Below are 26,781 nucleotides of genomic sequence, written 5' to 3'. Positions count from 1 at the left end.
CCGGTTATTTTCATATAGTCGGACTTGAGTCCTGGAAATGGGAAGTACAATGCCTGCACTCTAAAGGAGGGGTTCGGGATATTAGCAGTTTGGAGGGATATGTTGTTTATCTTTATACGTATATGCTTCTAAACTGTTGTATTCTGAGCACCTCTGCAAAAACAGTGATAATGTGTGAGTGTGGTGAAAGTGTTGAATGATGATGAAAGTATTTTCTTTTTGGGGATTTTCTTTCTTTTTTGGGTCACCCTGCCTCGGTGGGAGATGGCCGACTTGTTGAAAAAAAAAAAAAATATATATATATATATATATATATATTATGAAATAAATAATGCTTTACCATTCACTCCATCCTTTTTCTCTAAGTTTTCTGTTTTGACAGTGAGGTTTCTCCTTAACCAGGTGGTGGGCTCAAGACCAGACCCAGCAATGTTACTACAAGACTCCAACAGTTTACTGGATACATCCTAAGGTATAAAAAAGGAAGAGAATGTGAAGTCAATGAGAGCAGCATAAAATTTAACAGGTAAAAATTTATATATGACAAAAATCTACATGACACACAGTATTGCTCATTTCTTAAATGTAATGAAAAGAAATAAAGGATGAAATGCCAAGAAGCTGCAGAAAAAAACACAAGGTGGCCTTGGTCACCCAAGGAATCCTTACTGTGGGAAAACGAACAAGAGAAGCTGATCTCCCAGTGATGGTTTCTTCCTTTATCAATATTCACATAGCACTACCTCATGATGGACTGCTCTATTTTCCTCTGCTACTTTACCATTTTAGTGAATATTTTCTCCTTTGTGTCCTTCATTTTTACTTCCTTTCTGTTTTCTCATTTGTGTGTTAGTCTTGCATACTACAGTAATTAAATAATGACAGCTTAATTTTTACAACTGTCAGGAAAGTATACAGTATCAATGAATGTCTGCTTGCTCGCTTGCTCTCTCTCACACTCTCTCATGCTCTCTCGCATGTGTGCGTGTGTGTGTTTATTTTCTGAGTGTACAGAAATTAAGAACAGGCATATTAAAAATAATTAAGAACATTTATTGAAGTGAGAGGTAGACTAGAGCCAGGCACTGCTAAACCTTCATAGTGTTGTCCCTCTAATACCACTTGTTGTCTTAATCCAAACTCTTACTGCCATATCCTGTATTATTTCTAAGTGTCTGTTATTACTGTAGCAGTTTCTGCTTATGATTTCTTCTGTATTATTATTATTTCATGCTGGAAGATGTCTGAACTTCTGGAATATCTATTAGCTAAGATGCTACCATAGACACTCAATATCACTGCTGATTGGCTGCTAAGCCATTGCCACGCACCCCCACTGATGGCTTATATGCTACCCAAGAGGCAAGCTACCACATCACTGGCTGACTGAGGCTCATTCATGTACGCTGACTTGTATGCATACTGTATCTCAAATTTTTCATTGCTAAACTAAATTCCTTAATAAAGTTATATCATAACTCCAGGGACTAATATATACCCATAATAAAACATGTAAAGATGAAAGAAAGAAAGCAACTATTAAAAAAAAAGGTAAATCCTTACATAATAACTTCCACACTAACTTACACAACATGCTAGTAATTCAACTGTTTAACAAATCTTAAAATACTCCATTTAATAATGAATTTCAATCCACATCCACAAACCTGAAGATCTTTTATATCCTTCTTCTCTTGCAATGCTGGGGCTCTCTGAACAAATTCATTGAGAGTAGCAAGGAGGACAAGCTGTGCTGGAGGAGTGAGAGACAATGTTCCTTCCTTAACCATAGTAAGCAGTGGTCCCCAACATTCACCAAGCTGGGAGCCTGGACACTGCTGAACATACACGTAGAATACCTGTAGGACACTTACTTCCAGGGGCAAAGTCTGAAAATAATAGAAAATAAAGCTCAGCACTTTCCATCTTCAGTAATTTTTTGAGCAAAATATGCTTGTTAGGCCTATCCTATATCCAATTATCATTATGTAAAAAAGAAATGCTTAACCCTTATGAGTCATATACCACTGATGAACAGTTACAATAAAAATACAAGTACAGTGGAACCTCAAAAATCGAACGTATCACATATTGAACGTTTCGAAAATAAGACCATTTTTTCGGACAAACTGTGTCCCTATTATCGAACATGCCCCTATTTTCGGACCGCCAGGTACCGGACCTGTCCGCTGGCCTGCTCTGTCTGCGTCCCCACGCAGGCGCCGTGAGCAGTCTAGCTTTGTTTATGCTTGAGTGAACACTAACCTGAAATCTCATTCACACATTTTACGATTATTTAATTGTGTTTAATGCTTGTGGGGCTGTGAAATAAGCTGCCATGGGCCCAAAGAAACTTGCTAGCAGTACCCCTGTGGTAAAGAAAATGAGAAACACCATAGATGTGAAGAAAGAAATAATACAGAAGTATGAGATTGGAGTGAGACTTGTTGAGCTTGCTAGGATGTACAGAGGACTGTAGACAGTTATTTTGTGAGACTGGGGTCCAATGACTCTCAAGCTGGTCCTAGTGGCATTAAAATACAGAGAAGGGAAGCAACCCCAGAGAGGGCTTTGATACCGGAAGTCCTCATGGAGGGGGATTCTCCTTCCAAACAATAACCCCAATTCCCTCTCTCCTCCTCCCTATCTTCCAGATGCCATCACCAATCTTCAATAAAGGCAAGTAAAAATGTTATTTTATATTACTATACATAATTTAAGACTATAGCATTTGTTGTGTGCATGTAAAACTGTAATTAATCTCTATAAAATGTATTTTTTTTGTGAATATTTTTGGGTTTCTGGAACAGATTAATTGTATTTCCATTATTTCTTATGTTACAATAAAAATACAAATATAGTGGAACCTCAAAAATCAAACGTATCACATATCGAACGTTTCGAAAATAAGACCATTTTTTCGGACAAACTGTGTCCCTATTATCGAACGTGCCCCTATTTTCGGACCACCGGGTACCGGACCTGTCCACTGGCCCGCTCTGTCCGTGTCCCCGTGCAGACGCCGTGAGCAGTCTAGCTTTGTTTATGCTTTAGTGAACACTAACCTGCGATCTCATTCATACATTTTACGACTATTTAATTGTGTTTAGTGCTTGTGGGGCTGTGAAATAAGCTGCCATGGGCCCAAAGAAACTTGCTAATAGTACCCCTGTGGTAAAGAAAGTGAGAAACACCATAGATGTGAAGAAGGAAATAATACAGAAGTATGAGATTGGAGTGAGACTTGTTGAGCTTGCCAGGATGTACAGAGGACTGTGGACAGTTATTTTGTGAGACAGAAAGACGACTGTGGACAGTTATTTTGTGAGACAGAAACAGACGATTGTGGACAGTTATTTTGTGAGACAGAAACAGACAACTGTGGACAGTTATTTTGTGAGACAGAAACAGATGACTGTGGAGTTATTTTGTGAGACAAACAGACGATTGTGGACAGTTATTTTGTGAGACAGAAACAGACGACTGTGGATAGTTATTTTGTGAGACAGAAACAGAGGACTGTAGACAGTTATTTTGTGAGACTGGGGTCCAATGACTCAAGCTGGTCCTAGTGGCATTAAAATACAGAGAAGGGAAGCAACCCCAGAGAGGGCTTTGATACCGGAAGTCCTCATGGAGGGGGATTCTCCTTCCAAACAATAACCCCAACTCCCTCTCTCCTCCTCCCTATCTTCCAGATGCCATCACCAATCTTCAATAAAGGTAAGTAAAAATGTTATTTTATATTACTATACATAATTAAAGACTATAGCATTTGTTGTGTGCATGTAAAACTGTAATTAATCTCTATAAAATGTATTTTTTTTGTGAATATTTTTGGGTTTCTGTAACAGATTAATTGTATTTCCATTATTTCTTATGGGAAATATTGCTTCGAATTTCAGACTTTTCGAATTTAGAACTAGCTCCTGGAACGGATTAAGATTGAAATTTGAGGTTCCACTGTACAGTAGTGATGAATATGAAATAAAAATCATATTTAAGTAACAAAAAGGGTACAGCACAAAATTTTCTGGAATGAAGAGGATATGTGCAAGTTTTTGTTTACAATGATGCCATGCATAAAAAAAACTGTGCTATATAAGCACATGATACTACAGTTAGTGCAGTACTGCATGGGAGAGACAGAAAAGCAATAGTTCCTGTCTATCATGAAACTTTGCATCCCAAGAAAAATGTAAATAGGAAAAGAACTTGCCTGCTTTGCACCATCTACAATAGGTGGTTGTTTTACCACTTGTTTCACTGTTGCTACCAATGTGTGTAATGGCAGCACTCGCAGTAATGACATCATCTCTACCAAAGCCAATTGTTGAGTGCAGCCACTCCACAGAAGACCACCCACTCCACTTTGTTTATTGCGAGTGCTGTTGCTGCCATTATTACCATTTGCATTTAGAGTTTCTGCTGCAGCTACTCCAATACCCTGTAAATTATAAATTTTATACATTAGCAAAGGAAACAACTTTAAATTTGTATTTATTAAAATTTGTTAGCATCAATGGCAGAATCTTTTGTGAACCCAAATACTTCTAACAGTAAAATAATTCTAACAGATTTTCTTGTAAAGTTCTTCTTAATTTATACCATACATACAACAATCTGAGAGCAAAACCAAGAAAATCTAATCATTTCTATAATTAAAAGAAAAATGATAAAATTTCATAAATAAGGTGAAAATTACATATATCACATTGTATACAATACAAGGTGCAATTATTTTACTCTTATTTTGCATTTCTTACACAATATGATGATTACTCTTTTAAAAGGAGTAGATTATGTATATCAAAATTTTCTTTAGTAATATAAGTATCACCTCCCAAAATGTTAGTGTATAAGATGTTGCTAGCAACTTGGTTTAAAGGCAATCACTGTACTGCAGATAAAGTGTCTTGTATACACTGCAGAGCAAGGAAAACCTAATGACTGAAATGTTCAAGAACTCTGGTGAAAAGGAATTTTTACCAGCCCTTCAGTACTATTATATGAACTGCTAAAATACAAATATGCCACCAATGAGAACATTACAATTTTAAAAATTAATTATAGTGTTTATAGTAACATAGATTAAACAATGACGAGCTGTCACATGTAGGCTACGGTACATATCTTTTTCCCTTTACCTTATCGACCATTTGCCATCAAGGTAGTGACCCCCTCCCCCCAAAAAAAGGAAATATGTTTACCATCATTCATTCAATCATTCACTATCTTACCATAAGTGTGCTGACATCACATTTCAAGTGTTAGGGGCTCAAGCCCCTAACACTTGAAAGCCTCTCTTACCCCCCTTCCCCCTCCACTCTCTTAAATAGTTCCTGGGAAGACCCTTATTCCTCCTACCTTCTACTCCATATTTATGCAGTGCACCCTTATCATCCTATCTGCTCCATCCTTTCTAAATGATAAAATCACCTAAACATCCCCTCCTCAGCTCTCTGAATTATACACTTAGTGACCCACACAGTCTTCTAATTTCTTTGCTCAGAATTCTCTGTATAATATTGTCACCACACAATGCTCTCAAATATGACATCTCCAAAGCCTCTAGAAGCCTCCTTCTCACAGTAATGTTCAAAACCTATGCCTCATATATTCCCTGGTACATTCCCTTTTGCCTCCAGAGATAAGCATTTTCCTTTCTCAGATGCCTTAACACATTCCCTACCTTTTATCCCCTTCATTTACTCTATGGTTCACTTCATCTTTCATAGATTTACCCATTGACATGTCCACTCCCAGACATCTAAATACATCCACTTCTTCGTACTCCCTCCTGCCAATCTAATATTCAAGCTTTCATTGCCTAGACTTTTTGTTACCAATATCACCTTGCTCTTTTTCTATGTTCATATTTAATTCATTTATTTTACATTCCCTCCTCAACTGTCCAACAATCTTTGCAACTTATCACTAGAATCTCCCAAAAGTGCCACCAGCAAAGAGCAACAGTGATAATTCCCACTTTGATCAGATCCATCATCCTTCCTGTACCTCTCACCAACAGGCTAGCATTCACTTCTTTTTACAACCCTATCCATAAATATGATAAACAACCATAGTGACATCACGCATCTCTAAGTCCTACTTTCATTAAGCAATAGCTCCTCCCCTCCTGAGCCCCACTATCCATATGAAAACTCTTTACTGTTTTCTGGCAACCTACCATCTATTCTACACATTTGCAACATCTGGCACATTGCTGCACTATGCACCTCATAATATACTTTCTTTTAAATCCATAAACACAACAAAGAGCTCCTTACCCTCATCTAAGTATTTTTTTTTCTTCAACAAGTCGGCCATCTCCCACCGAGGCAGGATGACCCAAAAAAGAAAGAAAATCCCCAAAAAGAAAATACTTTCATCATCATTCAACACTTTCACCACACTCACACATTATCACTGTTTTTGCAGAGGTGCTCAGAATACAACAGTTTAGAAGCATATACGTATAAAGATACACAACATATCCCTCCAAACTGCCAATATCCCAAACCTCTCCTTTAAAATGCAGGCATTGTACTTCCCATTTCCAGGACTCAAGTCCGACTATATGAAAATAACCGGTTTCCCTGAATCCCTTCACTAAATATTACCCTGCTCACACTCCAACAGATTGTCAGGTCCCAAGTACCATTCGTCTCCATTCACTCCTATCTAACATGCTCACACACGCTTGCTGGAAGTCCAAGCCCCTCGCCCACAAAACCTCCTTTACCCCCTCTCTCCAACCCTTTCGAGGACGACCCCTACCCCGCCTTCCTTTCCCTATAGATTTATATGCTTTCCATGTCATTCTACTTTGATCCATTCTCTCTAAATGACCAAACCACCTCAACAAACCCTCTTCTGCCCTCTGACTAATACTTTTATTAACTCCACACCTTTTCCTAATTTTCACACTCCGAATTTTCTGCATAATATTTACACCACACATTGCCCTTAGACAGGACATCTCCACTGCCTCCAACCGTCTCCTCGCTGCTGCATTTACCACCCAAGCTTCACATCCATATAAGAGTGTTGGTACTACTATACCTTCATACATTCCCTTCTTTGCCTCCATAGATCACGTTTTTTTGACTCCACATATACCTCAACGCACCACTCACCTTTTTTCCCTCATCAATTCTATGATTAACCTCATCCTTCATAAATCCATCCGCCGAAACGTCAACTCCCAAGTATCTGAAAACATTCACTTCTTCCATACTCCTCCTCCCCAATTTGATATCCAATTTTTCTTTATCTAAATCATTTGACACCCTCATCACCTTACTCTTTTCTATGTTCACTTTCAACTTTCTACCTTTACACAAATTCCCAAACTCATCTACTAACCTTTGCAATTTTTCTTTAGAATCTCCCATAAGCACAGTATCATCAGCAAAAAGTAACTGTGTCAATTCCCATTTTGAATTTGATTCCCCATAATTTAATCCCACCCCTCTCCCGAACACCCTAGCATTTACTTCTTTTACAACCCCATCTATAAATATATTAAACAACCATGGTGACATTACACATCCCTGTCTAAGACCTACTTTTACCGGGAAGTAGTCTCCCTCTCTTCTACACACCCTAACCTGAGCCTCACTATCCTCATAAAAACTCTTTACAGCATTTAGTAACTTACCACCTATTCCATATACTTGCAACATCTGCCACATTGCTCCTCTATCCACTCTATCATATGCCTTTTCTAAATCCATAAATGCAATAAAAACTTCCCTACCTTTATCTAAAAACTGTTCACATATATGCTTCAATGTAAACACTTGATCTACACATCCCCTACCCACTCTGAAACCTCCTTGCTCATCCGCAATCCTACATTCTGTCTTACCTCTAATTCTTTCAATTATAACCCTACTGTACACTTTTCCTGGTATACTTAGTAAACTTATTCCTCTATAATTTTTACAATCTCTTTTGTCCCATTTCCCTTTATATAAAGGGACTATACATGCTCTCCGCCAATCCCTAGGTACCTTCCCCTCTTTCATACATTTATTAAACAAAAGTACCAACCACTCCAATACTATATCCCCCCCTGTTTTTAACATTTCTGTCATGATCCCATCAGTTCCAGCTGCTTTATCCCCTTTCATTCTATGTAATGCCTCACGTACCTCCCCCACACTTACATTCTGCTCTTCTTCACTCCTAAAAGATGGTATACCTCCCTGACTAGTGCATGAAATTACTGCCTCCCTTTCTTCCTCAACATTTAAAAGTTCCTCAAAATATTCTCGCCATCTACCTAATACCTCCCTCTCCCCATCTACTAACTCCCCTACTCTGTTTTTAATTGACAAATCCATACTTTCCCTAGGCTTTCTTAACTTGTTAAACTCACTCCAAAATTTTTTCTTATTTTCATTAAAATTTCTTGACAGTGCCTCTCCCACTCTATCATCTGCTCTCCTTTTGCACTCTCTCACTGCTCTCCTCACCTTTCTTTTACTCTCCATATACTCTGCTCTTCTTATAACACTTCTGCTTTGCAAAACCTCTCATAAGCTACCTTTTTCTCTTTTATCACACCCTTTACTTCATCATTCCACCAATCACTCCTCTTTCCTCCTGCCCCCACCCTCCTATAACCACAAACTTCTGCCCCACATTCTAATACTGCATTTTTAAAACTATTCCAACCCTCTTCAACCCCCCCACTATTCATCTTTGCACTAGCCCACCTTTCTGCCAATAGTCGCTTATATCTCACCCGAACTTCCTCCTCCCTTAATTTATACACTTTCACCTCCCGCTTACTTGTTGTTGCCACCTTCCAATTTTCCCATCTACCTCTTACTCTAACTGTAGCTACAACTAAATAATGATCCGATATATCAGTTGCCCCTCTATAAACATGTACATCCTGGGGCCTACCCATCAACCTTTTATCCACCAATACATAATCTAACAAACTACTTTCATTACGTGCTACATCATACCTTGCATATTTATTTATCCTCTTTTTCATAAAATATGTATTACTTATTACCAAATCTCTTTCTACACATAGCTCAATTAAAGGCTCCCCATTTACATTTACCCCTGGCACCCCAAATTTACCTACTACTCCCTCCATAACATTTTTACCCACTTTAGCATTGAAATCCCCAACCACCATTACTCTCACATTTTATTCAAAACTCCCCATGCATTCACTCAACAATTCCCAGAATCTCTCTCTCTCCTCTACACTTCTCTCTTCTCCAGGTGCATACACGCTTACTATAACCCACTTTTCACATCCAATCTTTATTTTACTCCACATAATCTTTGAATTAATACATTTATGGTCCCTCTTTTCCTGCCATAGCTTATCCTTCAACATTATTGGTACTCTTTCTTTAGCTCTAACTCTATTTGAAACCCCTGACCTAATTCCATTTATTCCTCTCCATTGAAACTCTCCCACCCCCTTCAGCTTTGTTTCACTTAAAGCTAGGACATCCAGCTTCTTCTCATTCATAACACCCAAGTATTGTTCATTTATATTTCAATGCAAACACTTTTCTTCACATCCCTTACTCTTTCTCAATCCTCCTTGCTCCTCTGCAGTCCTACTTTCTGTCGTACTCCTACCTCTTTCGATAATAATTGTATCTGGTATATTTAAGAGGCTTATCCCTCTATAACTCTTGCATTTTCTCTTGTCCCCTTTTTCCCCTCATACTTGGTCTCTATTTATACTTTCTTCCAATCTTTAGGTACCTTCCCTTCCCTTCTCTCTTGTATCTATTGAACAAATACATCAACTATTCCATCATTATATCCCACCTGCCTTTAATCCCATCTGTCACAGCTGCTCCTTTCATTTTACCCACTACCAAGTGAACTTTCTCAGCAACCACCTCAGGCTCTTCTCATTCCTATATGATGTTATTCTTTTCTGCCTAATGCATGAAATCACCATCTCCCTTTTATTATTAACATACAACATGTCAAAATATTCTCTCCACCTTCTCAGTGCCTCCACCTCCCTATTTACTATCTCATTCTCTCATTTTTAACTGCCAAATCCCTTCGCTCTCTAAACTTTCTTGCTTTACTGATTTCTGTTCAAAACGGTTTCTTATTCTCAGCAAAATCTGCTAATAAAGACTCACCCATATATATTATGAAGAATTCTAAAAAAGAAGGCATAAGAATGCAATGAGATAGTTGTCCAAGATAATTCCAAAACCTGGAACCAAAAAATGTGCATGCTGCATACTCAAGAATGTGAACAACTTCTTAGTTTACTGTGAGAGTTGGAGTTTTTGCTTTGCCAAATTTATAAAGGCTGAAATAAGATGGTAATAACAGTAAAACTGAAGGCATGGTAAATAAATAGTTTGTATAAATATACTGAAAATTCTACATTTTCAACATGTCAAAAAACTTGAAACATCAAACATCATATAGATGTAGCGAATTAATTTTCAGAGAAAATACTTATATGGAGAGAACCTTGAATTCTCACCTGCCACACAACACTGACAGCTGCCAAGAGATGTGGGGTCTGGTGATGGCAAATGGGTGAGAGAAGCTCCACTATTTGCTGTCTAACTCCCCGTCTGTTACCCAGCACAAAGGCAGACTCTTGGTTGTCTCCTGTTGCAGCCCAGAGAGAAAGCAATGCAGAAATGATTCGAGGTAAGTGGCACAAAATTGTGTGGCGTGCACAAACTGGTGGATCCAAGCCACTGTTATCAACAGGTGCATCCATTATTTCTCCTACTGGAGAGAAAACATGAAGGAGGTTATACAAAATCTGACCAGTGCTCTGATTCGATGGCGAGATAGCCGAGGTTGACGTAGATGAAGAGGATCCAAATGCTGGTGATTGTGTTGGGTCTAGGAGACAATAGTGAACTGTGGTAGTGAGTGAGTGCAGCAAAGTCAGTGTGTAGTCTGGAGGGGCCTGTGGAGAAAGAGTACCGGGAAAGTAATAACGAGCCATGCACTCAAGCAATTCGCATACTAAATATATTACACGGAGACTGTTGTTTGGTAGTGAAGGGCCCATATGAGGCAATGCTGCTGTAAACAAATGCAACCAGGATCCATGAAGGTGGCGTAAATGATGTTGTTTAAGTGCAACTGTCAGTACTTCCATAAACATAGGTTGTGCTGGAATAGGCTGTCCTGGCTGGTATTTAGTAGCACTAAATCCAGAATATTTCATACTCACACTAGGTGGGTCTCTGACCACAACACTATCTGCCCGGTCAGTTGCCAGGGTATCTTCTAACCGAATTAAAGCAAGAGTAAGATCAATGATCCTTGCTAGATAGGTCTCTTGACGTGGGATAGTACCTGACAGGCCAGGAGAGCCGCAGTTATATTCAAGAACTTCCTCTGTAAAAGTACGCATCTCCTGGCCAGCTGAGAATTTTTGCTCTGAAGTTACTGTTGTTCCAGCTGAGGTCATAGCATGTACAGTGGATAGCATGCAGTGCAGTACACATTTCTGTACTTTGCACTTACTGAGCAAGTCAGTAATATAAGGGGTAAAACCCCGAGGTGAATCAGTCACCATAGGACACAAATGAGTAAAAATAAGAATGAGAACCTCTGCTGATGCTACCTGGACTTCCTGGTTATCATGTAGGTGCTCATCTCTTAATCGTAAGTGTGGAAGGCAAGGATAATACGAGCGTAGGTAATAAAGGCACACAGTGATCACTACTTGCAGATACATGGTGGACCGAAATTGGCTCACCATATCAGTAACACTGCCGCCATCAAAACCATCACCAAAAACAGAGCGACGATGTCTTGCCAGTAATATTATCAATGGTGATGTTGACTGTAAGGTATTTATGCTTGTTGATGCAAGAGCCAAAAGAGAATTCTTTGGCTGTGCTTCAATAATATTACGAATCATTAGCAATCCATTTAGACACTGTCCACTGTCAACAACTTGCATATACAGAAGCATATGAGAATGGTATGGATGTCTAGTTAACTCTGGAATAACTCCATCACTTGTCACTGACTGAGATGTAGTGTCCTGGTCACTAGACTCATCACTCTCAGAATATTTGTAATGAGAAGTTACTACTGCATCTATAATATCATCCAAAATGCTTTTAACCACCTTGGTTGGTGTCCACTCCTCTTCCTCTTCTTCATCAAACTTAGCTGATTTAATATTTTTAATGTCATCTTGTAAAATAACTGTTGGTGATTTTTGATAGCTTCCATTTTGTATTCGAACTGCATTGGAAAGATTTAGTGGCTTGTTCATTTTTGCAAGATCTTCCATGTCTATCCATGGATGCTGCATGAAAGGGTTTACCATAAGAGAAATGGATGAGTGCAACTGTGGCTGCTCATGACTAGATGGCAACTCAAATTCTGTAAAATCTGCATGATGAGTTACTACTTTCTTGTTATCTTTGGATATAGAGGTGAAGGCTAATATGTGTTTGGCTGGTGTAGGTACATGTATTTGCTTTCCTTTAGCCTGAGGCTGTCTTCCTTCTTTGCTCACATGATACATGACCTCTCCACCTTCAGAACTAATGGCATATATCTGAGATTCTTCTATTCCACATTTGTTTCCTTGGCACTGTTGAGCAGGGGTTAACTTTTCAATATTAACATGTTGTACACTGACTCTACGAGTGTGAGGATGTAACAGTACAACTAGAATTGGATCCATTAATCTAGCAGTGTCATTACGTTGCAAAGCAGTAGCAAGCCAGGCATGGGCGAGGCTTCGTTCAGTGCCACTATCCCCACGCAAACGTTCAACCATTAAAAACAGACACCTGGAAAAATAAAAAAAAATGTTATCAGTACTCAAATTCTTTAATAGAATTATAAATTTTAAATTTCTCCAGGAAACATTTGATTTATCTTATAGACACTTTCAAAATACAGAGATAGGAAGCTTTAAAGAACACCTCTACCTTCTAATAATGACCACCCACAGGATGGGCATGGGTGCATAATAACGATACTAGACTAACTTCTAATAATCCCATAATCTTAAGTCTTTTTCACTGGTAATTTGATCATTAATACCTTTCGAGGAAGAAATCCAGCCTAAGAATAAATGTAATGCTTGTATCCAGCAGCTGAAAGGCTACATATATTGTACTGAAGGATTCCAAGGCTGCAAAAAATGCCTATAAAATCCTTTTCAGGTTCTATTGCTGAAGACAACAGAAAGACGACTTTCTAAGTTAGGTACATATTTTCATTTTTGGATGAGGCAAATGTGGGCTCAGTCTTGATGAATGCCAGAACCCCATCCAGTTACCACTACTGGAGCAAGCATAATAGAATGGGAACACTTAATAAAAACCAAACTTTGTGGCATCTGCAACTTATCAGTTTGTGTGTTAATACTGTGCCTAAATGGCATAAATGCTCCTCTTTAATTCATTTATACCTGTACAGTTAATAGTCCAAAGAGAGTTACCCATGTAAAACACATAGATAAAGATCTGAGGAACTATGTATTTAGATGATGATGATGACAATGCCAATGATGATGACAGCAACAATGATGATGACTATGATGATGATTTGGGATTTTGTTATTCCTGATTGCCTGTTGCATTCATGCAACAACAGCTGTGATGAACAAATACTAAAGTTTATATTCAAGACTGATGATATGAACAGGGAACAGGCTCATAAGCTCTAGAAAAGATATGTGATTTCAACTGAAACTGGAAAGCATGAACAGATTCCTGACTCTTAACAGACATTGGCAATCTGCTGAACAATATATAAGAAAAAGCTCTTCCTGTGAATGATTTCACTCCAACAGCACAAGGCTCTCTCAATCAGTCTAAAAGGGTCATCAGCAATTCCCAGAAATATTCTCAAATGTGACGTAAAAGGTACAAGCCTATCAGTAAGATACTTGGATTCCTTAAACTTAATAGCTTTAAATGTTACTAAACAGTTTTAATTCAGTTCCTGTCTTGAAACAGAGCCAATGTAACTCATACAAGTAGGGACTAGAGGAAACCCCCTGTTGGGAGCAAAATACTAATCTAGCTGCAAGATTTGGTACAGAATGACTTCTTTTTTAATAAGTAGTTAACCCTTTCAGTGTCGGTCCCATTGTACCATGGCTCCGAAGTCAGTTTCAGTCCTGTAGTATGACACCATGAGCTCAGCTCGCTCAGATAAGCTGTGGGAAGCATGCACCATATAAAAAAATCATGCAGCATGCAGTGCATGAGAAAAAAACTGACTGTGTTTATGGTTTAAAACAGCAACTTTGTGGTGTATTTTTGTATGGTTCTTATTGTTGTATTCTCAGTTTCTTGGTCTCATTTGATAGAATGGAAGTTATATTACAGAAAGAGAGATGATTTGGTTTAGTTTCAGGATTGAAAGCAGCACAAAATTGAGCTCAAAGTAGTGGAAATATTCAATTTTTGTTGGTATTCGAGAGTACATAAATGACATCACTTGTCCAATTCGCGTCCAACTCACCAGTCTAATACACATTTAGGAATGCACTGACATTATATATATAATTATTATAATAATGCAGTAGTCTGCATAAAAGTGAATTTTCTATTTTTTGTGTGAATAAAAATTCAAAATGAAAAGCAAGTGTAATACAAGAGCGGCCTGGAGACGTGACTAAGAAGTAGAGGAATTATTATAATTTTTTATTATTAACACATCAGCCATTTCCCACCAAGGTAGGGTGGCCCGAAAAAGAAAAACTTTCATCATCATTCACTACATCACTGTCTTGCCAGATGTGTGCTTACACTACAGTTATAAAACTACAGCATTAACACCTCTCCTTCAGAGTGCAGGCACTGTACTTCCCATCTTCAGGACTGGAGTCCAGCCTGCCGGTTTCCCTGAATCCCTTCATAAATGTTACCCTGCTCACACTCTAACAGTATGTCAAGTCCTAAAAACATTTGTCTCCATTCACTCCTTTCTAACACACTCACGCATACTTGCTGGAAGTCCAAGCCCCTCGCACACAAACCCTCCTTTACCCCCTCCCTCCAACCTTTCTTAGGCCGATCCCTACCCCTCCTTCCCTCCACTACAGATTTATACACTTTCAAAGTCATTCTATTTTGTTCCATCCTCTCTACATGCCCAAACCACCTCAACATGCCAGGTATGTCTACAATGATTATTCTGGACCCTATTTTCAAACTGTCAATAGTTGAATTTTGTGTGAAATTGGCCAACTTACTGAATTCTGATCACCTTATTGGGTAGTTCAAACAGGTAAATGGGCAGTTTCTTATACTCATTTGATAGAATAGAAGGAATACTAGTAAAATAGCTACGAGTCTAGTTGACTGGCCAAAAATAGAGCGTAAAGTGGGTGAAACTGCCCATGCATAAATATCGCTGAGACCGCTAACTTTGCGAGAGCATAATTCCATAAGTTTCTGGTTTCATTACCTTTGGAAAAAGATTTTCTATCAATATATTTTGACTGTAGAGTAATAACAAATATGAAAAATTGCAAAATTTAACAATCTGGTTAATGTGTTAAACAAATGACAATGAAGAATCCTGGCTTTCACCCAGATCTCTCACTGATCCCACAGGCTGCAAACTGACAGTACCACAAAGCACAAAAATCTTCCTTGAGGTTCCCCTCACCCCCAACAATCAAAATCTGCCTTTACCTCATTTAGTTTCAATTTTCTCTATGTCATCAAAGTCCAAATATCCAGCAAAAAGAGAACTAAGAGAGTTTTGCTTTTTCCACATATAGAACCCAGATGAAGACTTGTATATCATCAGCATAAAACATGATAATCAACCCCATGGGAACCCAACATAGTTCATAACGAAGAAAAGGGTAATACAGTGGACCCCCGCATACCGATTTTAATCCGTGCAAGAGGGGTAATTGTTATGCGAAATAATCGGTATGTGAATGAATTTTCCCCATAAGAAATAATGGAAATAAAATTAATCCGTGCAAGACACCCAAAAGTATGAAAAAAAATTTTTTTTACCACATGAAATGTTAATTTTAGTACACACAAACTGAAACAGGCATGCACAATTACATGACACTTACTTTTATTGAAGATCTGGTGATGATTGATGGGATGGGAGGAGGGGAGAGAGAGTGTTAGTGTTTAGAAGGGGAATCCCCTTCCATTAAGACTTGAGGTGTCGAGTCCTTTTCTGGGGTTACTTCCCTTCTTCTTTTAATGCCACTAGGACCAGCTTCAGAGTCACTGGACTTCTTTCGCACAACATATCTGTCCATAGTTGCCTGTACCTCTCGTTCCTTTATGACTTCCCTAAAGTGTTTCACAACATTGTCAGTGTAATAATCACCAGCACGAATTGCAATAGCTGTGTGAGGGCGATTTTCATCAAAAAAGGTTTGCACTTCAAGCCACTTTGCACACATTTCCTTAATCTTTGTAGTAGGCAACTTCTTCAATTTCTCTCTCCCCTCCTCTGAACCAGTTTTCTCAGGTCTGGCCTCTTGCTCTTGAAGTTGATCTATCAGCTCATCAGTGGTTAGTTCTTCATTGTCCTCCTCCACCAACTCTTCCACATCCTCCCCACTAACCTCCAACCCCAAGGACTTTCCCAATGCCACAATGGATTCCACAACTGGCATAATCCTCTCAGGGTTAGCCTCAAACCCTTCAAAATCCCTTTTGTCTACACATTCTGGCCACAGTTTCTTCCAAGCAGAGTTCAAGGTCTTCTTAGTCACTCCCTCCCAAGCCTTACCTATAAGGTTTACACAATTGAGGATATTAAAGTGCTCTCTCCAAAACTCTCTTAGAGTCAGTTGAGTTTCTGAGGTCACTACAAAGCACCTTTCAAACAGAGCTTTTGTGTACAGTTTTTTGAAGTTTGCAATAACCTGCTGGTCCATGGGCTGCAGGAGAGGAGTGGTATTAGGAGGCAAAAACTTCACCTTAATGAAGCTCATGTCCCCATAAAGTCGCTCTGCCACGTCTGTAGGATGACCAGGGGCATTGTCTAACACCAGGAGGCACTAAGTTCTAATTTCTTTTCAGTTAGGTAATCTTTCACATTGGGGGCAAATGCATGGTGTAACCAGTTATAGAAAAAGTCCCTAGTGACCCATGCTTTACTGTTTGCCCTCCACAGCACACACAAATTCTCCTTGAGGACATTCTTTTGCCTGAACGCTCTGGGAGTTTCAGAGTGATACACTAATAAAGGCTTAACTTTGCAATCACCACTAGCATTGGAACACATCAACAAAGTAAGCCTGTCTTTCATAGGCTTATGTCCTGGGAGTGCCTTTTCCTCCTGAGTAATGTAGGTCCTGCTTGGGATTTTCTTCCAAAACAGGCCTGTTTCATCACAATTAAACACTTGTTCAGGTTTCAGTCCTTCAGTCTCTATGTACTCCTTGAATTCATGCACATATTTTTCAGCCGCTTTGTGGTCCGAACTGGCAGCCTCACCATGCCTTATCACACTATGTATGCCACTACGCTTCTTAAATCTCTCAAACCAACCTTTGCTGGCCTTAAATTCACTCACATCAGCACTAGTTGCAGGCATTTTTTTAATTAAATCCTGATGCAACTTCCTAGCCTTTTCGCTTATGATCGCTTGAGAGATGCTATCTCCTGCTAGCTGTTTTTCATTTATCCACACCAATAAGAGTCTCTCAACATCTTCCATCACTTGCGATCTTTGTTTCGAAAACACAGTTAAACCTTTGGCAAGAACAGCTTCCTTGATTGCCTTTCTGGTGCCCACAATAGTAGCGATGGTTGATTGGGGTTTCTTGTACAACCTGACCAGGTCGGCGATACGCACTCCACTTTCATACTTATCAATGATCTCTTTCTTCATTTCTATTGGAATTCTCACCCTTATTGGTGTAGGGTTGGCACTAGAAGCTTTCTTGGGGCCCATGGTCACTTATTTTCCAGAAACAGCACCGAAAACACTGTAATAATACGAAATATTCCGATTGTATGCTTGAATGTTACCGCGGAGGCTGGCTGGTAAACAATGGCACGGGCGGCACATGTGAGGCTGGCTGAGGGCGCACATTGGACGCGTCTCGGACGAAAATCGGTGAGCGGGTTTTTAAGCGGTATGCGAGGCAAAATTTTTGCGATTAAAGCAAGCGGTATGCGGATTAATCGCTATGTGGTGCCATCGGTATGCGGGGGTCCACTGTAACTATCTGAACTGATGCAAAGTGATGCTTAACCCTTTCAGGGTCCACAGGCCCTCTCAGGGACTTGTTCTCAGGGTCCCCCAAATTTCAAAAAAAAAAAAAAAAAAAAAAATTTTTTCTTATGAAAAGATCTTTTCCCAATCATAATCTCACCAAAAGTATGAAATTTGATGGAAAACTTACGGAATTATGCTCTTACGAAGTTAGCGGTCTCGACGATGTTTACGCATCGGTGATTTTGCCCACTTTGAACCCTATTTTCGGCCAATTCCAGTGTACTAGTCGACAAAAATCATAACTATTTTGCTAGAACTCCATTTTTTCTATCGAATGAGTACAAGAAACCACCCATTTACCAATTACAACTATCCAATACAGTGGTCAGAATTTAGCAATTTTGCCAATTTCAAAAGATGCCAATTTCCAAATAGGGTCCAGAATAAACAAGAAAGACATTCCTGGCACTAAAATAACAAGTTCTCTGTTCGTTAGTCACATCCCCAGGCCTCTCTTATATTTCTTTGGCTTTCCACTTTGAATTTTTATTTTACAAAAAATAGAAAATTTACTGTTATGCAGACTACTGCATTAGTGTAAAAATGGTATAAATAATATCAGCACACTTGTGAAAGAATATTAGACTCACCAGTTGACGTGTATTGGACGCTTGGCATGATTTGTTTACTTTTGAACTTGGGTAAAAATCAAACATTTCTGCTACTTTGAGCTCAATTTCAAGGTACTTTTCATAGTAAAACCAGTCAAAATCATCTCAATTTCTGTAATATGTCTTCCATTCTATAAAATGAGACCAGGAAAACTAGAATACAACAATAAATACCATACGAAAATATAGTGCAAAGTCACTGTTTTAATCCAAAAACACAAAGTTTTTTTTTTTCTCCTTACGCACTGTGTGCTGCAGGATTTTTTTTATACTGCACACACTGACCACATAGACCCATTCTTTCATATGTAGGCCTACCAGCTTTCTCTCAATAGATTTGAGGGCGCTAGAATTTAGGCATACTAGTACGTCAAAAACCCTGGGCCGTAAGCCGTGCTAGTACGGCCAAAACCTTGAAAGAGTTAATGGCGGCACAATAATGGTTGGGAACCAACCAAGCATCTTCAATGTGTAACATCCAAGTGTGTACCTAAAAAGCCCAAAACCAAACATGCCTAACTTGGTGTGAGACCCTGGTGTGTGGGTTCAGTTAGTTAAACATAATGGAGATATAACTTGCTCTTGTTCATCAACAACAAAGCCAAGAACCATGGTTCAAATAGCCTGCATTTGTCTGTGAGAGTGCAGGAGATGCAGTTTGAAAAGGTAGGCTAAGTGGAGTCAGAGGAAATACTTTATATACAAGAACTGAAATATTCTCCAGTCTAAATATTATATCAAAAGCCCACATCCATGGACCATGGAAAAAGGAGATGAAAATTGGGTGTTTACTTTTCAAAAATGGCTGGTAAGACAACATCAAAGCATGACCAGTGCTCCACAAGAGACTAAAAGACCTCATGATGTAATTCCCACTTGTAAGCTACTGGATGATCAGGTGAAATACAAATAACCTTGATAAGCCACTGATTTCCTGTCTCCAGCACAAGTCTAGTGTATCATGTTGTGTCTAGAATGTTCTTACTGTTTTACTTTGTACAGCATACAGTATCTATGAATTATGCCAAAGTTTGTTCTTTTTCAAGAATAGCAGAAAAATAGTCACCTATCAAATCCTGGACGTCTTCCTGAGAGACCAGATGACAAAGTGCGTGAAACTTGCCACAAAGTCATCCACTGTTGCATGGCTATGCTGTCGTACTCTGCCCTTATGCCTTCATGACTCCAGAGAACCCCAATCTGAAAAGTAGTATGAAATACAAGTTTTGAATAGCAAGATTTTTAGAATTTTAGAATACTTTTATAACAGTAAATTTTTTTTTTTTTTTTTTTTTCAACAAGTCGGCCGTCTCCCACCGAGGCAGGGTGACCCAAAAAAGAAAGAAAATCCCCAAAAAGAAAATACTTTCATCATCATTCAACACTTTCACCACACTCGCACATTATCACTGTTTTTGCAGAGGTGCTCAGAATACAACAGTCTAGAAGCATAAACATATAAAGATACACAACATATCCCTCCAAACTGCCAATATCCCAAACCCCTCCTTTAAAGTGCAGGCATTGTACTTCCCATTTCCAGGACTCAAGTCCGACTATATGAAAATAACCGGTTTCCCTGAATCCCTTCACTAAATATTACCCTGCTCACACTCCAACAGATCGTCAGGTCCCAAGTACCATTCGTCTCCATTCACTCCTATCTAACACGCTCACGCACGCTTGCTGGAAGTCCAAGCCCCTTACCCACAAAACCTCCTTTACCCCCTCTCTCCAACCCTTTCGAGGACGACCCCTACCCCGCCTTCCTTCCCCTATAGATTTATATGCTTTCCATGTCATTCTACTGTGATCCATTCTCTCTAAATGACCAAACCACCTCAACAACCCCTCTTCTGCCCTCTGACTAATACTTTTATTAACTCCACACCTTCTCCTAATTTCCACACTCCGAATTTTCTGCATAATATTTACACCACACATTGCCCTTAAACAGGACATCTCCGCTGCCTCCAACCGTCTCCTCGCTGCTGCATTTACCACCCAAGCTTCACACCCATATAAGAGTGTTGGTACTACTATACTTTCATACATTCCCTTCTTTGCCTCCATAGATAACGTTTTTTGACTCCACATATACCTCAACGCACCACTCACCTTTTTTCCCTCATCAATTCTATGATTAACCTCATCCTTCATAAATCCATCCGCCGACACGTCAACTCCCAAGTATCTGAAAACATTCACTTCTTCCATACTCCTCCTCCCCAATTTGATATCCAATTTTTCTTTATCTAAATCATTTGACACCCTCATCACCTTACTCTTTTCTATGTTCACTTTCAACTTTCTACCTTTACACACATTCCCAAACTCATCCACTAACCTTTGCAATTTTTCTTTAGAATCTCCCATAAGCACAGTATCATCAGCAAAAAGTAACTGTGTCAATTCCCATTTTGAATTTGATTCCCCATAATTTAATCCCACCCCTCTCCCAAACACCCTAGCATTTACTTCCTTTACAACCCCATCTATAAATATATTAAACAACCATGGTGACATTACACATCCCTGTCTAAGACCTACTTTTACCGGGAAGTAGTCTCCCTCTCTTCTACACACCCTAACCTGAGCCTCACTATCCTCATAAAAACTCTTTACAGCATTTAATAACTTACCACCTATTCCATATACTTGCAACATCTGCCACATTGCTCCTCTATCCACTCTATCATATGCCTTTTCTAAATCCATAAATGCAATAAAAACTTCCCTATCTTTATCTAAATACTGTTCACATATATGCTTCAATGTAAACACCTGATCTACACATCCCCTACCCACTCTAAAACCTCCTTGCTCATCCGCAATCCTACATTCTGTCTTATCTCTAATTCTTTCAATTATAACCCTACCGTACACTTTTCCTGGTATACTCAGTAAGCTTATTCCTCTATAATTTTTACAGTCTCTTTTGTCCCCTTTCCCTTTATATAAAGGGACTATACATGCTCTCTGCCAATCCCTAGGTACCTTCCCCTCTTTCATACATTTATTAAACAAAAGTACCAACCACTCCAACACTATATCCCCCCCTGCTTTTAACATTTCTGTCATGATCCCATCAGTTCCAGCTGCTTTACCCCCTTTCATTTTACGTAATGCCTCACGTACCTCCCCCACACTTACATTCTGCTCTTCTTCACTCCTAAAAGATGGTATACCTCCCTGACCAGTGCATGAAATTACTGCCTCTGTTTCTTCCTTAACATTTAAAAGTTCCTCAAAATATTCTCGCCATCTACCCAATACCTCCATCTCCCCATCTACTAACTCCCCTACTCTGTTTTTAACTGACAAATCCATATTTTCCCTAGGCTTTCTTAACTTGTTTAACTCACTCCAAAATTTTTTCTTATTTTCATTAAAATTTCTTGACAGTGCCTCTCCCACTCTATCATCTGCTCTCCTTTTGCACTCTCTCACCACTCTCTTTACCTTTCTTTTACTCTCCATATACTCTGCTCTTCTTATAACACTTCTGCTTTGTAAAAACCTCTCATAAGCTACCTTTTTCTCTTTTATCACACCCTTTACTTCATCATTCCACCAATCACTCCTCTTTCCTCCTGCCCCCACCCTCCTATAACCACAAACTTCTGCCCCACATTCTAATACTGCATTTTTAAAACTATTCCAACCCTCTTCAACCCCCCCACTACTCATCTTTGCACTAGCCCACCTTTCTGCCAATAGTCGCTTATATCTCACCCGAACTTCCTCCTCCCTTAGTTTATACACTTTCACTTCCCTCTTACTTGTTGTTGCCACCTTCCTCTTTTCCCATCTACCTCTTACTCTAACTGTAGCTACAACTAAATAATGATCATTATTTTATTTAACAGTAAATTACTCGCAAAAAAAAAAAAAGGTTGCTTTTACTTATTCAATATTTCAAGTGAATCTAAATAACCAAGACTATTGATTAATCTCTCTGAATATTCTACCATAATAAAAGAGACACAACTGCAAACTGTTGCCTTTGTTTTGTTCTGTACTGTAATATAGAAATAAAAAAAATATACCTACAGCTACAGTGCCCACGAAAATAATCCAAACCCCTCCCCTTCATTACAAAAATCGTTAAAAAGCAACAATACATAATATGTATGTGTTACTTGCATTAATATTTTGTCATCTTCCCCTTGCTTTTGATGACCATTTGAAGTCATTTGGTCATGCTTTTCTCTTAGAGTCCTGAAGTAATCAATGGATAACTGGCTGACCCAAATGCAAAATGCTGCAGTCATGACATGGATGAAATGTGTCAGGATTCCATCTTTTTTTCATGATAATCCAGGCATTCTTAATATGATTGAGGCCTAAACTATTTCTTGGCCACTGTAAAACCTCAATATTTTTCCTCAGCCAGCCACTTGGTTACTTTTTTGGCCTTGTGACAAGAGGTACTATCATGTATAAAGTTGATGCAGTTGTGAATTTTGAAAATATTCAGCAGATGATCCTCAAGAACAGTGATGTAGCAATTGGCATTAATTGTAACATTTTTGAGAAGGAAGAGTGAACCCTCACAACCAAGTTAATCACTAAAGCAAGCCTGAACCATAAAGTAGTGGAAGGAAGGCGGGGTAGGGGTCGGCCTAGGAAAGGTTGGAGGAAGGGGGTAAAGGAGGTTTTGTGTGCGAGGGGCTTGGACTTCCAGCAGGCATGCATAAGCGTGTTTGATAGGAGTGAATGGAGACAAATGGTTTTTAGTACTTGACGTGCTGTTGGAGTGTGAGCAAAGTAACATTTATGAAGGGATTCAGGGAAACCGGCAGGCCGGACTTGAGTCCTGGAGATGGGAAGTACAGTGCCTGCACTCTGAAGGAGGGGTGTTAATGTTGCAGTTTAAAAACTGTAGCGTAAAGCACCCTTCTGGCAAGACAGCGATGGAGTGAATGATGGTGAAAGTTTTTCTTTTTCGGGCCACCCTGCCTTGGTGGGAATCGGCCAGTGTGCTAATAAAAAAAATAAAATGATCCTCAAAAACAGTGATGTAGCAATTGGCATTAATTGTAACATTTTTGAGAAGGAAGAGCGAACCCTCACAACCAAGTTAATCACTAAAGCAAGCCTGAACCATAATGGATTGTGGGTGTTTTATGGTACTCACTTTGAATGTAGGATCATACCTGCATATGCTTTGACGACCATGAATGCACTGAAATGTGGATTCATCAGACCACATAGCTTCTTTCCAGTCATCAACACTCCAGTGCACATATTTCCTGACAAACTGAATTTCTCTGCGGCACAACTTGGTAGGTGAAGGTCCTTTTGCAGGCAGTGTTGGATACACTGAATCAAGAAGTCACCCAGGAGTTCAGGATGCATTTCTTTGAGCTGTGATACAATTATATATGGATTTCTACCTGGTTCTCTGTGCAGAATGTTATCTGTGTGATTAGACATCCTTATTGGTCATCCAATATGAGGTTTCATGGTGGAAGCGATGTCTGATGAGAGACCAAGGACAGCAGCAAGTAACACCATTACACTGGACTTCGTTGATCCAGTAGAGTGACAAATTTCCTTTATGGTGACTTTTTCTTGTCAACAAGCCAAGATGTGGGCTTTTTCCTCATCATTCATCTTTGAATAACTCATATTTATCCACCTGGTACAAAAATACATGATACTAAATGCAGCTACAAATCCTGGGCACTTCGGGGGTAGAGCAATGCTCAGCATACCTTACCTCACTGCCATATGTAGGCACATACAGAGGTGATACATACCTCGGTCTCTTGCATTAACTCAAGAGAATTAACAAATACCTCCAGAAAACATTGAGAAGAAGTACATTATCAAAATGCAATATGAATCCAAACCTCTTTATACTGTTTATAATGGAGGCACATCCGGTATGTCACAAGCCCAAAAACAAGTAACCAAGTGGCTTGCTGAGAAAAATACTGAGGTTTTACAGTGGCTAGGGAATAGTCCAGACCTCAATCCTATTAAGAATGAATGGAAGATCATGAAAAAATAAAGATGGAATTCTGAACATTTTATCCAGGTCGTACCTGCAGCAGGAGATCAAGGACATTTGGGTCAACCAGTTAATTCACTGATTACTTCAGGAATCTGAGTGAAAGCATAAAGCATGCCCAAATGGCTGTTATATATTAATTTAAGTACCAACAATTAAAATTTTTTTCTTTGTCTTTTTGCCATCCCAAAGCAGGATGGCAAAAAAAAAAAAAAAAAAAAAAAAAAAAAAAGTTTCTCTTTTAAACTTTAGTAATGTATACAGAAGGGGTTACTAGCCCCTTGCTCCCAGCATTTTAGTCGCCTAATACAACACACATGGCTTACGGAGGAAGAAGCCTGTTCTACTTCCCCATGGAGATAGGAGAAAATAAACAAGAACATGAACTAGTAAGAAAATAGAAGAAAACCCAGAGGAGTGTGTATATACAGTATATGCTTGTACATGTATGTGTGGCACAGCAAGACGTACCTGAAATCTTGCATGTTTATGAGACATGCAAAAGACACCAGCAATCCTACCATCATATAAAACAATTACAGGCTTTCATTTTACACTCACTTGGCAGGACGGTAGTACATCCCTGGGTGGTTGCTGTCTGCCAACCTACCACCTATATAGATTTTTTTCTATAATGTTTATACAGTATTGTTTTTTTAAATTTTCGTAACAACAAAGGGGAGGTCTGGGTTGTTTTTGTGGGCACTGTAAATGAAACAAAAAAGTAACAAGAGACCCCAAATTTTGAATGACTCTTAATATCTATTTTTAATACTGTTACAATAACAATGAATAAACAGCAAAGTCTCACAAACTGAAATGTTTATTTAAAATTAAATGGGTGAATTTTTTACACTAAATTTAATTTTCATGTCATTTCTGAAGTCTAAATTAAAATAGATTTTAACGCACCTTTTCCCTGGCAGCAGCAATTGGAAGTGGACAAGTCAGAGCAAGAAGAATTTGTCTCTCAACGATGGAAATGGATGATTGTGGTGGAGCAGATGTTAGAGTAGAACTGGGTCCATGAGGCAGTGTCAAGTTGTGCAACTGGAGCAGCAGCTCTGTACTCATTACATGGAACTGACTAGTACTAGGTTCCAAGTAACTCCACAGTTGACGTGCCATGTGCTAGAAATTGATATTTAAAATCCTTTAAAGAACAATTTCAAATACAGAAAACAATAGATGATTAACCCCTTCACTAACTCATTCATAGATCTAGGTCACTGATGCCAGGGTCAGTTAAGAAGATCTACTTCTTTCAGCTCAGCTCCCTCAGATAAGCTGTGAGTGGTAAGTGTGCACAGCATAAAAAAATTCCAACCCCATGCAGTGCATGATGGGAAAAGCAGAACTTTGACCCTGTGTTTGATTTAAAATAACAATACTGAGGTGTTTTCTAGGAGTTTTAATGGTTTTATTGGCTGTTTCTTGATATCATTTGACAGAAACAAAGATGATTTTGGTTGGTTTCCAGACTGGTAGTAGTTTGAAACCGGGCTTAAGTTACAGAAATATTTGATTTTGTTGATTTTCCTGAGCACAGGTAAGCAATCTCTCTACACCCCCTAGTCTGTTTTATGGGTTTTTACTGGGTCTGATTCAGTTATTGAGAGGCTGTAAACCATGACCAATCATTCCTTGATAAATTTTATCTGAGAAACAAGGTAAATCTTTGATTTTTTGTGTGATGATGAATTCAAAATGGAGGGAAATGATCAATGAACAAAGGAAATATTGTTTTAGTGCCTGGAATGTCTACAGTGTTTATTTTGAACTCTGTTTTTAAAATGAAATTTTTATATTTTGTGTAAAATAGGCCAAATAACTGACTACTGTGTACTTTATAGGGTAATTGTGGTAGTTAAATGGGCAGTTTCTTCAGCTAAATTGACATAATTGAAAGCATACTAA

General features: G+C 38.9%; 1 protein-coding gene across 12 annotated transcripts in view; it reads right to left on the bottom strand.

Moving 5' to 3' along the window:
• The window catches only part of LOC128686219 (protein DOP1A), a 234,706-nt gene that overhangs the window by 67,507 nt on the left and 140,418 nt on the right, over positions 1–26,781 (bottom strand). For all 12 annotated transcript variants that reach the window (XM_070083219.1, XM_070083220.1, XM_070083218.1 and 9 more), the window contains 6 exons: positions 25,777–25,995; positions 19,912–20,045; positions 10,502–12,797; positions 4,220–4,447; positions 1,668–1,889; positions 341–467 (listed from right to left, as the gene is read on the bottom strand). In XM_070083219.1, the coding sequence (XP_069939320.1) occupies positions 341–467; positions 1,668–1,889; positions 4,220–4,447; positions 10,502–12,797; positions 19,912–20,045; positions 25,777–25,995 (3,226 nt within the window). The remainder of the gene's footprint in view (positions 1–340; positions 468–1,667; positions 1,890–4,219; positions 4,448–10,501; positions 12,798–19,911; positions 20,046–25,776; positions 25,996–26,781) is intronic.

This window comes from Cherax quadricarinatus, chromosome 9 (genome assembly GCF_038502225.1).
Source record: "Cherax quadricarinatus isolate ZL_2023a chromosome 9, ASM3850222v1, whole genome shotgun sequence".
NCBI lineage: Eukaryota > Metazoa > Arthropoda > Malacostraca > Decapoda > Parastacidae > Cherax > Cherax quadricarinatus.
This window is presented reverse-complemented; position numbering and strand designations above follow the sequence as displayed.